The following is a 15,486-nucleotide window of genomic DNA, read 5'->3' on the forward strand; positions in this document are numbered from 1 at the left end:
CTCGGCCCACCCAAGTTCAGAAAAAAAGAATTAATTTGGAATCTTTCGTTTGTTTGGATACGGATTCGGTTTTGGTTTTGGTTTTGGTTTTGGTTTCGGCATTAGGGTTTTCGAACGCGTCTGCGATGGTCAGCCTTAATTGCTTTTCGAAGAGTCCTTTTCACTGGGGTCTTAATTAATTTTTAATTTATTCAAAGAACCGGAAAATCTTCAAGTGGGTCTTATTTTTACCATCCCTTCCGCTAATCGATTTGGACTTAATCCCGAAGATGCCACTTAAGCACACGCAATGCGTTCTAATTGAGTGACCCAATCGCGACAAAGTCATTTATCATTTGGGCTCAAGGCGGATGCGAGTGCGGTCTCATAAATATGTCCTTCGAAAGGCGATTTAATTGAGTGCTAAAAGGCTCCAGGACAAAGATGGCGAAGGGAAATGAAATCCGGCTAAAACGCTTGTCCCCCCATCAGGCACAAATCGAACCCAAACGGAAAAGGAATCGAGTGGCAGCGAATCGAAACTAATTGGATGCCTGGAAATATGCAAAGATAAATCGACGGCGGTCAGCCGAGACCAAGAAAACCGAGAAATGGAAAAACAAAGCTTACTTTGTTGCGTTTATGTCGACCGTTTGGTAAATCAAACAACAGAGAGAGCGAAAAATAAAAATGGAAAAGTAAAACAAACATATATATTAAGGCGTACCCCTCAAGCCAAAACCCCCCGAGGCAATCAGGCTGACAAGACGGAAGCAAAAGTTCAATTATTCATCTGGCCATGCCCCAACTGCCCTCCCCACTCGATTGCGGCCCACACAGATACAGATACAGATACATATTCATATGCTAGCCATCATCGGACTTGGCCTTGTTCGCATTTACATTTTAAATTGCAGTATTACGAGCTATATTTGCATTGCTGCCCGACAAAACAACGCGCTGCCCATTTTCAAGTAGCATTCTTGGTAAGGGCACTTAGCAAAAATGTTGTAAAAAAACTAGAGATTAGCTAAGCAAAAGTGTATGATTAGTTAGAGCTTAGAAGTATAAGTTGAAGAGGGTTCCAAGAATATAAGGTTCCAAGACTTGAAGGCACAATTATGGAGCCTTATTAAACGTAACTTTTCTCCCAGTGTGCGTATATTTGGTTTACATTACTCGAACACACACACACTCAAACTGAAGCTGAAAATAGATGAGCATTTTAGTTGGCATTTTTCAGGTCTGCATTTTTGAGGCCTGACAGCAGCAGCGTTGACAACGACAGCGTGTCCGGCGCGTCCTGCGGCTCCTGTGGCCTTTCATCCTGTGGATTTCGAGCGGAGTGGTCTTTTGCCAAATAATGAACTGCATAATTCCAGCCGCATTTTGGGAATATTTACAAAATAAACATCGTCAAGGGCGAGCGGAAAATGTATCGTACTCGTACTCGTATAAATAACAATGCAATATAAACGTTTGAATAGGGAATGCCATTGATAGCCGTTTATGGAAAAAGCAAATATGAAATAAATTAGTTTATTAAATATTTAAAAACGCTTTACAAAAGCCAACCATAGTAATCGCCGCAGAGAAAATGTGTAAATTGATTAAATATTCCCTTCAATGAAAACCACAATGTGCATAGAGAACGACTCGATTTCACCTGTTAAATGATGGAAAATTGCATACATATCCGGCCAATGTATCTATTTTCGAACCATTCGCCGGCGGGGCTGCTAATTAAATTAAGCTCTCGTCAGCCGGAAAATGGGTCAGACACTAAGAAAGTTAAATAAAGGAGTAGCCCCACCTCCGGCATTGCCACACTGGCCAGTCAGCCAGTCGGAGCCAGCTTCCCCATAAAAGTGGCGGTTATGCAATTTTTAATTAATTTCGCTGCCCGCTTTCCGCGCCAGGCCCACATGTGCTGCGTTTTATCTTATGTTCCACAAATATGCAGCCAGGATATGCAGTGCCATTGCCATGGTGGGGTCTGGAGTCGCCCTGGAGCCAAAGCTCCAACCTCCATGGCTCTTGAATATTTCAGTATATTTGCACGTCGAGCGTCGAGCGTCGAGCGGAGGTATGGCTATCCATGATGCATGCCGTTCCGCTTCCGGCTGTTGTTTATATCATTTATACGGTTACTGCTGGCCAAAGCCAAAAAGTGTGAAAATTGTTTGCCCACATGGTCGGGTCGTCATAGTTTCGGTCTCTTTGACCGCTGCCCTGCCACTTGACAGCTAAGAGGGGCAAACATTTTCACACGCACCGCAGCTTTATTAAAATAAATTTACAACTTGCGGAAATGACTTACAGCATACGCGTACAAGCGGACAAAAGAAATTTAATTCACCCGGCTCCCTTGAAAACGGGAATATAACGGCTAAAACGTGCCAGGAACGCCTTAATTGATATACAGGGTCCTCTTTTCTGTGTGCATCAAACATATTTAGCATTCTATGTTGCCACATAACTGAGGATGGCGCCCAAATAGGTCTAGTACTGCTGGTACCTATTCAATACTGAAACAGTGTGTAATACCATTTAAGCTCTTGTCAAAAAGTGGTACTATCTATTATGGCCTATATCAAAGAGCCCTTTCTTGGTCACCTATTCTTTTAGTGGTGTATCTTAGCAGTAAAGCGCCAGGTTGGGCGCCACTACTTTAATGGCACACTTGTGTAAACATACAGCTTACAGTTGGTTCTGTGGAGGGCTGCGCTTGTCGTACACATATACTACCTTGTTTAAACATATTTACAGGGTATAAAATTGCTAAAAGCTACGCACGACTGCCCAGAGCCTGTGAACCCAAACACGAGCCATATCTGCGATTCAGCAAGTGCGTGTGTCTGCGTATTTGTGTGTGTGTGTGTGTGTGTGTGTTTGAGGGTGCTTAGGTCCCAACAACAAGAACAACAAGTGCCACACGGTTGGCGGTGAGCAGGTGGCAGCCATCCTGCGTCTGCCGCACTGCGCCTGCCTTCCGCATGATTTTGCATTTCAAATTATTTCCGAGTGCAGTGGGCGTGGGTGCGGAAAGGACGCAGGATCCAGGAGGCAGGAGGCGGAAGGCGGGAGACTGGAGAGAGTGAAGGAGCACGTGCAGTCATGTTACATAGGCAGACACACATACTTCAAGAGCCGCTGGCTTTCAAGCAGAGCAAAAAGAGGCACCGGAGAGAGTGCTAGCTACACGTTGAGAACATTTTTCAAAATGCCAAGCTAACAATAGAAAAGATGCATCCTTATCAAGGACACAAGCACCCGCACACACACACCAACATCCTGGAGAGGGCATTGTTGTAGTTTTGCTGCTTTTGGCAAGGCAAAATGTAGAAAAAAACTAAATGGGGGGAAAATGGAAAAGGGGCACAATAAAACACAAAAAGCTGGCAAAAAGTAAAAACACAGGAAAGTATTTTGCTCAATTGTTGTTACTTTCTGTGCTGATTGTTTCAGGCAGGTGAGCAGGTGGTGGTAAGGGGGAAAGAGCAGCAGAGGGGGCTGTCAGGGGAGCCAGGAGGCATCCTGCTCTTGGCACGAGCACTTGGTCTTGGTTTTGTCTGCCTTCCGCTTCCTCTGCGCTGCCTGCCAGTTGAGCAACCTGCAGCCAAGACCTTCAGCGTTTAGAAGGGTCCCTCCTGCCGCCTTCCAATGTGTGCGCTGTCCAAATAAAAACTTTGCCAGTCGATCGGGCGACAAGTAGTTGGAGACGCAGGCAGCTTCATTTGCGTTAATTAATTGCATGGCCCCGAGAAGTCGACGTCAATTCGCAAGTTCCTCAGACGACACTGACAAACGCAGCGCAAAACTGCCGAAGAGTTGCAAATTTTGTACAGAATGGCCAACACTGGCTATGCAAACTTGGCCAAAGTGCCCACTTCTGCTCCAACTGCCGCCGCTGCAGTGCCCCAAACAATTAGCATGAAATCACGTACATGGCACGGCCGGCGCTCCTCATCCTCACGGCTTTCTGGTCCCCGTCTCCGCCGGAGTCACTCACCTAAGTCGATACTCAATGTCGATGGCTTTCGGTCTTGCTGCTGCTGCTACTTCTGCTTCAGCTTTGACTTTGACTTTGGCTCTGGCCTTTTCATGCCAAGTGCACGACCTTCGCTGGCGATTGAATTTGACATTGTGCTCTGCGCCCAAGTTCCCAAGTCCGTCCGCCCCTCTGCCTTCCTCCCCCGGCCACCCGATCCGTCCACATTGAAAGTCAATTGCCATTTGCATTTATATACCTGGGAGTGAGTGAGTGCGTGTGTGTGCTTCTGTCCCTGTCTCCTAGCGGTACTGTCCCAAAAAAGTATGCTGCACAGAAAAAATGCCAACCCAAACGAATACATACATTGAAATGTTTGAGGTTAAAAGACACATATAAGAGCTTTAGCTGCTACCGCATTTAGTGTGCAGCATTTGCGACACAACCCACATTTTGTTCCCACTCATTTGCGCAATTTCTCTGAGTGTACGAGCCAATGGGTGCGGGCAGGCAAGTGAATCGAATGTCTCTGCTTTGTTCTGCTCTCGGGCTGCGACTTTTTATGGCACACCGGAGCACACTCGAGTGTATAAATGTGAGCACATTTTTATGGCATTTCGCTGGCTAATATGCCAGCAATTTCCTACCTATATTATTTACCCAGCTCACACGCGCCAGATCCAAGTGTCTGATTGGGAGTTATCCGCCCTCAGACAGTTGGGCCAACTTTCCAGGCCCATTAGCCACAATTACCTACTTTTAAGCAATTGAGTTAGAGATTTCGCTGCTCTTTCAGGAGTAAGCGTAAACATAAAACGTAATGGGAATTCAATAAAATACGTTTTTCCAAAGTTCAACTTCGACTTCAAGCAGAGCTCTTCTGCATATGTACATAGGTATTCAATTCAATTTTTTATATTAAACCCATATTGTACTTTTCCAGACAGTTTCAAGTGGCACGTGCTGGGAGACCGGACCACGCATTCTGGCCATAAATAAACATTTAATAAGTCAGCCAAAGTTCAGTGTCCAAAAATACACATTGAAATGTAATCGAAAACATATTAAACGAAAGTGGAACCCACCACTCATGTGACCTTATTATCTGCTGTGTTTTTCGTTGACAAACTGACTTGTTATTTGCGAACGGAAAACAAAACCAGAATCATCAATTATTTCACACGTTGGGCGACTAAAAACTTGTTAAACTTTCCCTCACAAAGAAATGCATTTCAATAAATGATTTACAGTCGTTACAAAGAGTTGGCTGGCAAAATTCAGTGAATTATGGTTGCGGAAAGTTTGCACAGTGTCAACTCAATTCTGGATTCAATCAACTCGCTGCTGCCACATAGTCTAATTTCGTTTTTATTCCGCCGCGCAGAAAAACAGGAAAAAACACAGCTTTTGATGAACCGCACTGGGAGTCCCTTTTCGGATTACCAGCGATGTCCTTTTGACGGTCACGCTGAAATATTAAGCAGACAAATATGAAATCCCAGCCCCATATTGGTGGCCTCTCGCAGTCGGAGGACAATTTAACTTTTATTGGTGCAGCATATATAATGCGATTTGGAAATGGAAAGCGATTGTTGGCAAAGGTCATCTTCGTCCCATTTCGGATTCCCCCACTCAATCGCAGATTGCTTGGGGCCATCTCTCGGATATTCTGTGGGAAAACTCAGGGCTAAACGGGGAAAGTGAGAAGAAGGAAAGGAGAGCAGCTTTCTTTCTGCTGACAGACACATGAAAAATCACAAAAAATTCAAGCTGACAAGAAACAATACAGACAACAGAGGCATCATCCTCAGCTTTGGTTCCAGCATCCTCAGCATCCGCCGCAATAAGGATAAATATAGATATAGATACATCCCAGCAGGCTTATGGCCTGTCCCTTTGTCCGCCAAGCGACTTGGGGACGATTTCCTTGGAGCCGGACGGAAGGAATGGTGAAAGAAATTTAAAGTTTCATCGCCGAACTGAAAGCCATAAATGCGTTACAGCCGAATATACGAGTATAGGAGTATACCTTCCAAATGCCGTAAAGGTCAAAAGGCGAGAGTTTGATGATCCGAGGACTGTCCATAAAGCGGAGCATGCAGCCGAAGTGATTGAATTAATATAAGAGGGGCATATTGCAACGGGACGCGGCAGGAGCTGGAGACAAAGGACCGCTCCTGTTGGCAGGCCAGGCACGCAGGGTGTGTACGAGTATATAAATGGGTGGTGGGTGCACATAAACGCCCTTATGTGGCATGAGGCGGCTCGGCCACGCATCATAACATGTCAATATACTCAGGACCTCGAGCCTTGAACGCCATTAAAGTCAAATGCTCTACGGGGAACTTTCAAGGCGTCTCCTTCTAAGCATCTCCTCCCCTCCATTCGATTGTTCCCGTTGTGTATGTGTTTTTGGAGCAAAATACCAAAATCACATAATGACAAGGACAGCGCCAGCGAAATCAAAGTGTAAAATGTTGAAAATCGAATTTGCCGCTGCTGCCAACGTGGCACTGGCAGAACAGAAATAAAACAAGTAAAAATATATATATTATATATACATATATACAAAAAGGTAAGCGGAAACGGATGTGAGGGCCGGGGTATCGAGGTGACTGTCAGACATGCCATTATTTGTTGATGTATTAAAGCTTTTATTTACGTGCAGGTGAGAGACATTTGTTTATATTTGTATTTGTATTTGTATTTGTATTCAATCAGCGTCAACAAGAGCCGAAAAAGAGAAAGAATCGAAAAATCACATGAAAAGTGAAGGCAAATCAAATAAAATCAAATCACAGGGTCGACACTTTCTGTTTTTCTTGTTTTTTGCCTCCTTTTTTTTATAGAATTCCCGCAGTAGCAAGAAAATGTCAGCGCGCAAGTGGTAAACACTCAAAAGACCTCTTTACCAGCTTTTTGGGCCAACTAATGGCTGCAATTTCTCGCTGGCTGGTTCATTATCATGCCTGCGATAATGTACATGAGTACACTGTCAATGACGATGGCGATGATTATGTTGGCTGACAGGCGCAGCAATCGAGAGCTGGGAAAACTAGCTGGCCTGGCCCGGCCTGGCCTGGCCTGGCCAGATAATAATATGTCTAGGCCAGAGCCAAATGGGCTGCACATGGCCTACTTGGCAGCGTCTGTCCTTCGACGGTGGGTGGTCGATGGTTCATGGTGCTCTGTGTATAGGTAGCCCTCCCCAGCCATCCCTTAACCAGCCAAGTTCCATCAGGCAGCGTCGTAATGAAGCTATAATTAGATAAGCGAACTACTATCGTGGCCCACCTGGAAGCCGCCAACAGATCCTGCACCCCGTGGATACACAAGCTCCCATCTGGCGCCGTATTTTTAGCCAGCGAAATGTAACAAACGTTTGACTAACCAAACTCCAGCTGACAGATGAGCAGGCCAGACTGGATGAGGCCAGTGCTTATGAATGGCTGGTTCCCATTCCCCTGGCTTCCCTCCACCTCCACCTCACCCATCCACATCCACGTCCATATCCATATCCGTACCCCCATCCACACACTTAGCCACACGGGGGCCTTGTCTATTTGCTGGCAGCTAGTTAGTTGGGCATACATTGTCAACGGGCATCCGCTGCGTATACGTAACGTATCTCGATTTTCGGCAGACGAGTTGATTGAGTTGTTTCGGTGGAATTGCGATTTGTCTCCCCTAATCTTGTAAGATTCAATTACTGCAAATTCGCTGAATAACTATACAAAGAGTAATTATGTAGGTAAGTAGGACATTAGGAATATTGTTCAGTCCCAATTGCCATATTAAATATGTATATATGGAGGGATAAGTAGCATGCTGATTAATATTGGGCAATTAGTATGTGACAACAAAAATACATAAAAATAAAATACGTTTATGAAAACTATTCGAACTGTCGACTTTGAACTCAGTTTGATAATGGACAGTGTCAATTTAAATTGAGTTTCATTTTAAAAGCATTCCTGCGCGCTTGCAGTTAGTTTTCCAATTATCCTTTCGATCGTTTTGACACTCAACGCTTCCTTCAATTGAACAAGATAATTGAAATGCCATTCAATCAAATTGGAGACAAAGGACCATTATATCTGCACCATAAGCTTATTAATAACGCACTCCAATTTATTTCCAGCCAGGTCATCAATCAAAACCGGCCAACGAGCTCCTTTCAGCTTGCAAGCGGGTGCAGTGAGTGAGTTCTCAAGGTCGAATATCTATAGTTGACCCCGATAGCCGGGCTATTATTAGCAGCAGGTTCAACCGATAAACAGCCCAGTTATCCGCTTAGTTAGCCTTGTTCAGTCCATTTTAGCCTATTAAAGTCCAAACAAAGTGCGGTATCGGGCAATGAAAATCAAATCAGACGCAGATGAGCCATCAATCAAACAATCACTTAATGAACTACTTCAAAGGCAGACGATGCCCCCCACGCCCAGGCTTCTTCTCATTTTCGGGCGAAAACAAAGGCATCAACAAAATCGCAGACAAACACGCCAATTTCCACTCACAGTTTAGTTTTCCTGCCTTTTTCGGGGCATTAATTGCCTGGTGCTGCTTTTATGGCATCGATTGAAAAACTTTCTGGGAACTCCCCTCGTCCTCATCCGTCTTTTCCTGACACCCAAGTACTTTGCCACAGAACTTTTGCAGCACATAACGCTTAAATTGCGTTTAATTGAGAGTCAGACTCGAAGTTGAAGACTGAGTTGAAGAGTTGGGGAAAACACCCGAAAACTTTTGCCGAACTATGCAAACCGTTTTGGTGCCGGCAAAATACGAAATATTATGGCAACTAATTCGTTAAGACAGTTTACACATTGCTGAACGATATCCTTTCGATCTGGGTCAGTCTGAGCTTCCAGGTATTTTGCTAAAAATTCAATTGCCTGCCCTTGCCCTTTTCCGATTTTCCGATTTTCCTTCTCAGGTGGAGGGTTGAAATTAATATTGAAATTGTGGCCACAAATTCCACTTGTAGTTGGACAAAGTATATCCTGAAAGTTGCCTTCGTCCTGTATCCGTGTGCGCGCGTGTGTGTGTGTGTGTACGTATTTCTGTTGGACGACCACAATTTGGCGAAAAACTTTTGAACTTTTTCGAAAAGTTTACTTTATCAACTTCTTGTTCATAGTTGGGTAAGACAAATCAAAAAAGCTAAGTATAATGTCGTCGTGTGCGGCGGGATGGGCTGGAAACCAAATTACTGCCCTAATGCCTAACAAATCGATCGACTACGTGACAGTTGCCAGTTTAATTAAAATGAAATGCGCTAATGGAAATCCATGCCCACACACACGCACCGCCCCCGCCTTTTATGTATATACATACATTCGTGTATATAGGTGAACCGCATTTCGTTATGATTAAACAGGCCCACGAGTCCTGATGCGCGAATAAACAACCGTCATGTGGATAAAAAGAGAGAAAGTAGGAGAAAGCAGGGGGCGAAGCCACACAGCCCCAGCCGTGTGTGGAAAGCATTTTCAGTCGGTCATGTCTATATTTCGGTACGTGAAATATTAATAATTCCATTTTGAACAGCTCAAGGCAAGGATAAGCTCCTCGGCATTCCGAGGCTTTATTTTTAGCCACTCGAAACCAAGCGACCAAGCGTAGCCCACGTGGGCAGGTGAAAGTTGGCGGTGAAAGAGGGAGCAGGGGGCGGCCCACTTACAGCATAGGAAAACTATTAAAATTTATGCGTGGCTAACAAGAAAACAACAAACTGTCGCGGCCATTACTCACACACACACATTAACAGCGGGAGCGTCCGGGGAAAAAGGACATGTAAATGCTGACAAACAATGAAATGTGGGCAGCCAAGCAGCCAAGCAGCCAAGCAGCGCGGATGGAGTAATCCCTCCTGCTGACAAGTGCCAGGACCTTGGGCACAGTTCGCTGAACCGCCGAGTGGAGCATAAGAGCCTACATCAACGAATCCTGGCGAGATCCGTGGACGCCCTGGGGATATCTTATGGAAAGTATGCCACATGTAGCCCTGCAATTTCAAGTGGTTTTGCTTGTACGTGGATGCGGAGTCTGTACTTTATTTGTTGGTTGATTAAAGAAAAATATTAGCATCATTTGTGATTGTTGAGAAACAAACAATCAAGATCAAGACGTCTTAAATGGCTGACATAATTTCTGGCTGAATTATGGTAATCCACAGTTGACTTTATAGCCTGGATTAATTCCACCAACTTTGCGCAAACACGGAATGTTGAAAAGTCGCCCTAATTAGTGCTTGTTTGAGTAGGTAATTACAAATAACTTTCCATTAAAAATAGTAAATAACTTTCACGGTTTCTTTTTTTTTTGTGCTCACTAAGTTTTTAATTGAGTTAATAGGCAAAGTTTTAATTTATGTTCCTGCCATGCCATCACATTTTCACTTTCGCAGCCATTCGTAGGCTATGGCCTATGGCTACAGTGGCCTTATTATGCATGTAAAACGGCGTACTTTGCGCGATCTTTAAAATTCAATAAGGCAACTATGAAAAGAGAGACCCCAAACCGCTGAAAAGCTGATGGCTAGCGAGTTTTCCAGTTTTTTGTTTGGCACCGAGCCGCCAGCAAAGCTGCTTACACAGATTTTTGTTTGCCGTTCTGGCCTGAGACCCGCGAGATGGGACATGGAAAACTTGGAGAGCCCAGGATGGCCAACTTAACGCCTTCAAGTTGTAAAACACTTAGCGGTTATTTCGTGTTCTTTCTGCCCCCACAACACAGCCCTTCGAGTGAACAGGATCAGGACTCGAAGTGGAGTGGCTTGGAGGGCACAGGCACACGCGAAGAAATCCGCGCCAGGCAAATTTGTGCTGTGTTGTAAGATAATTTAGCGCAATTTACGTGCAAATTTGCTTACGTTACTCGTCAGTGGAGGGCGATAGCGCACAGGTGTGTGCTGCCGAGCTGGCTCCGAGAAAGTCGAGGGCCCTGATTCAGGATAACCACTGGAGGATACAGTCACCGGATAGCGCGGACACAACCGACAGCAGCAAAGGACAACGCACGACTGCGTCTGCCGACCAGGAGCCGAGTTCCCATCACGGCTGCCTGCCGAAAGTGTCGGCGAATCCGAGCGACTGCGTCGTCGTCCTCCGGCCGTCGGATCCATCGTTGTTGCCTGAAAGTAAGCAGAATTAGAAATATGAACAAGAAAGAATGCCACGGCCGAGTGACCCGACTACTGGATTCCTTAAGGTCCGCGGGGTATACCCAAATCCACTGCCTACTTCAGGGAATTGTCGTATAACCAGACTTATTAGATGTTTATTATACTATAGTTTAATGTAATTTATATATGGGTTTCTATATGTTTCATTTCTTTTATATACTTTATTCCAAGCAATTAGGATCCTATTTCAAATACATCACTTCTGAGAAGAAGCCAGTGAATATCTCTTTTTCCCAGAACCCAACATGCCCCAATTCCGTGGGTATTTGTGTATAAAAGAAGTAACCAAAATAGCAGCTGGGGCAGCGAAGCCGACTCCGTCTCCGTCTAAATAAATCGCTAGTAGATTATTCGTGCTGGCACCCAGTTGCTCCTGCTGCTGCTTCTACTGGCCAGGCTTCTTTCTTTTACCAAACTTTTTGGCTGATGGCGCGCGCCTGTGTGTATGCTACGAAAAATTGACAGCCACAACGCAAAGAGGACAATTTCGCGTTCGTCTCGAGTTTTCGAGTCGCCTTTTGGATAGGTAATTTTCGCTGTTGGTATTTAATTTATGACTCGTGTTTCCGTCTTGTTTCATTATTTGCCTTTTATTAATTTGTTTACTTTTATATCTGTGCATCGCTCAGCGCGGCGGTGAGCTGCTCACTTTTTCTACGCAGCCATAAGCCGTGCCAGGCCACCAGGCCACCAGGCAACCAGGCATTGACATTCCCGGCCAGCTTTTTATGTCCTTTTAATACACACACATAACCTGGAGCGGGCTTAAGCGCAGATAGACAGCTCCATGCAATCCATACATGTGGCGCACTGTGTCTGTTGCCTTGGCTTACTGGTCTACTGTTGCTTCGTTTCCTCTCCGGCGGCGGGCGAAAGTTTTCTTGGACGCTTTTATCTGAGGCGTGGGCGAAGCCGTCGACATCTCAGCTTTCTCCGCCGGACTCTCCGCCTCTTCCCAGGTTGCATGCACTGGGCTGGGTCGTAAACATCTTCTTTCGGGTTAGAGATGAGTCAGGTATAGGTGAGTGTACCTAGTTCGGCAGTTGGTACCTTTGGGAATGTGACCTATTACATTGATGTAAGAATATAACTTAAGACCTTGCATTAGCAATTCGGTCAAAAATTTCACTTTAATCTGAAAGTACGTTTTACCAAGTACCTTGTCCCTTTATTAGGTGCGGTTCCTAATCATCCCTTCCTGCAAAGCTTCCTAATCCTTCTCAGCTTTTATTATACTCCTTCGCTCAATGGTATAGTAGGGATGTCGTTGCAGCGGTGGGTTAATTAGAGTCCTAAAATTGTGGATAATGATAAGCCATCATTCGTTGTAAGTAGTTTTGCCACCAAAGATAAAAAATCCTTTGCTTCACTGCGCCTTTAGAGTGAAGTATATGACAGCTTTGAGTTGAAATATTTGTGATGTTGGTACTCAGATTTTACTCTTAATGAACTTTAGTTTATGCACTTCCCCCTTTCAAGCTACGCCACGCACTCAGGCATTTTAGTGGCCATCGGATGAGAACTTAAGCTTTACGGACGGATATTCGCCGCCGCTTGTTGCTCACTTGAGGCATAACGCTCATACGCCGTGTTGCACAAGTCGCGTAAAGATGATGGCACATTTTTTGGTTTAGTGCGAGCCACTTAATAGACCACAAAACGCAGCCAGAGCCTCGTAAAGCAGCAAAGCACATTTATCCACCCATCTGTGTGTGTGTTGGTACCATCGGCAACCAGCAAATGGCCACAAATGACACGTTTGGTGTTAAATGGAGGTCGTCCAGCACGCATACTGAGTTCCCATCGTACGTGTGCCTGTGTGAGTGTTGAGGCAGGCTGTGTTTGCCAGTGTATGTGTCGCAGTTACGGCTAAATTGTTTGTACAACATGCATGTAGAACAAGCATAAATCCCAACCACATCCACTTTCATGTCCACATTCCCATCCACAGCAACGTGCGGCGAGACAAACTGAGCCCAACCGACTGGCAATTAAAGCCGCTGAGCTCCAGCTCTCGCACACATGTGCACCCGCCTTACACACACACTCGCTCACTCACAAATACACGCCCGGGTACAGGTGGGACCCATTGCAAGGGCCAGCCAACACTTCTCCTTTGTTTCTCGCGCATTGCGACCCAATCGCTTAATCGTATTAACCATTGCCACAATAAATCAATCGGAATTGTTTGCACTCGGCCGGACTTTATGGCTGTTGCTTCTACGGTTAAGCCTTGATATATGGAACAGTTGGACAAATGTTACTGTACGTATTGAACGTAATAAACGTAGTATTTATTGGTAGAAATTTATTGGTTTTTGTTTTTCAATTGATATTATTATGTGGTCGATTATGTGGTGTTATGAACATATTATTAGGCTTTGTTATTTAGTTTAAGTAGACATAAAATCCTCATCGGCAGATCCTCATACAGAAAAATATGCATAGTTCACTGTAAGCTATTTTTATGCGATCGTGGCGCCAGCGACCTCGTTGAATTTAAGTAAACCGAAGGCGTTATCTGTGGGTTTGCTGGTGGGCATGCTTGCTTAAGTGTGTGTGTCTGTGTGTATTTGTGCTGCTGCTAATGAGCTGTAACCAAAGGCAACAGAAGCGACCACAAGTCCCAAGCGCAGAGTCAGGCCAACAATACATTTACGGAAAATTGAATTCAACAATAACTACAGCCACGACACACATGAGAAAGCCCGCCGGCCGTCAATCACACACACAAATACTCACTCACACACACACATTGGGGAGAAAGGTGAAAGTCGGGAATGGGCGGGGCAAGAGCAATGTGTCGTGAGCTGTCGCCATTGTGACTTTTATTGCAGGAGGCAGTTTCCATTGCTGCTTTTTCCACTGCAATTATCAGCTGCAGGTACGTACCTACATATGTTCATATGTAGGCTTGCCTATTGCCGAAACCATCACACCACAGTCTAGCAAAAGAGTAGGGTACAAAACCTCAATTAATAAGTGATATCTTGAAAATAACTTCTCTATCTCTTTATAAAATATGCTGATTAGATAATTAATATAAATGAAAATCAACAGTCACTTGATATTTATTAGTAAAGGCATTATTTATGCCCATAAAATTTTAAAAACAATTACTACTTTCACAAGCGCAATTGTTAGTGCTCCCTGCACGAAGACAATTTGTCTTGGTTTCACATGGCCAAAAGCAGAAGCCAGTGTGTAGGATTGAAAAAATGGAGCAGGAGCAGGCAGCTTTAATTGCATGGAGCAGAAAAACCAGCCAGAACAAAAACCTGGCACGATGTGCCGGCAAGGAGAACAAAAAACCAATTGGCTTTTGGCTTAAATTGCAGGGGGGGAATGGAGATGGAAGTGGGCCGGAAAAGGGAAAGCCAAAGTCTAAACACAAGATTTCTTTGCACACTTGTTGTGAGCCAGCAATTCAAAAAGGCACTACACAAAAATTGAAAATACGAAAATAAATATTTTCTTTTGTTATAATACCAACATGTTAAAAAATAACTACGCTCCGCAACTTAAAAAACAATCAATTTAGATTTGCGAGTGCATGTGACTAAAACAATAATTTAGCATACGTAGTATCAACCTCAGGAAAAACGATTAGTGAAAGCATCGGGCCTTTGAAAAACACGTCCTGCAGATCGGAGCCATCGAGTCATCCTTGCAGTCGTACACAAAAAGGGTGGGCCTTTCGTAGGTATTTGAGAATCGAGAGGACAACGGAGCTTCATAGACACCGGGATACGTCTGCGAAAGGCAGACCTTCTTCTGGTGCTCCACGAGGGCATTCCACTGCTCCATCTTCTCCTTGTACTCCGCCATTGCCTTGTTGGCTGATTCCTGCCACACGGACTTGTCCTCATCGTCCATGGTGCGCCACAACTCACCACCCTTCACAGCCACTTCCTGGATCTTGAACTCGGGATGCTCCGATTTGATGTGTTCGCGCCCGGCTGAATTAAACCACAACATGAAGGCAGTCATGGGCTTTTTGGGACGCGCTCCACAGAATGACATGGTTATCGTAGTGTATAAGAAAGTAGTATAATCTTATTTGAAATTTACTATGAAAATTCGTTGTAAAAATATCAAGCGAAAAGTTTGTGACTTTATATCGGTGATTTCTAGGAGTAAACTGAAATAAGTTTACAGCGCACAGGACAAGTAATACGAAATCAAAGTCAAGGCCTACTAAGACTTCCGACCTCTACTTAAATCTTTTACTTTAATGAAATGTTAATTTTTGTATATCAACAATTTGTAATAATATATTTAAAAAAGCGTTACCACGATTTTCAGCCAGGGCTCCTTAAAAAATCGAACA

General features: G+C 44.5%; 2 protein-coding genes across 2 annotated transcripts in view; both read right to left on the reverse strand.

Moving 5' to 3' along the window:
• Positions 1-10,999, reverse strand: part of LOC6555166 (octopamine receptor beta-1R) — a 24,604-nt gene extending 13,605 nt beyond the window's left edge. Inside the window, exon 1 of the mRNA XM_001982228.3 lies at positions 10,845-10,999. The gene's annotated coding sequence lies outside the window, so the exon portion shown is untranslated. The remainder of the gene's footprint in view (positions 1-10,844) is intronic.
• A 3,613-nt stretch (positions 11,000-14,612) lies between these two features.
• On the reverse strand, positions 14,613-15,309 carry LOC6555167 (high mobility group protein D). The gene has a single exon (XM_001982229.3). It carries the CDS (start codon positions 15,177-15,179, stop codon positions 14,763-14,765), a length of 417 nt encoding a protein of 138 aa, XP_001982265.1. The 5' UTR covers positions 15,180-15,309; the 3' UTR covers positions 14,613-14,762.
• Positions 15,310-15,486: the final 177 nt, after the last annotated feature.

This window comes from Drosophila erecta, unplaced genomic scaffold, assembly GCF_003286155.1.
Source record: "Drosophila erecta strain 14021-0224.00,06,07 unplaced genomic scaffold, DereRS2 tig00000000-arrow-pilon, whole genome shotgun sequence".
Lineage (NCBI taxonomy): Eukaryota > Metazoa > Arthropoda > Insecta > Diptera > Drosophilidae > Drosophila > Drosophila erecta.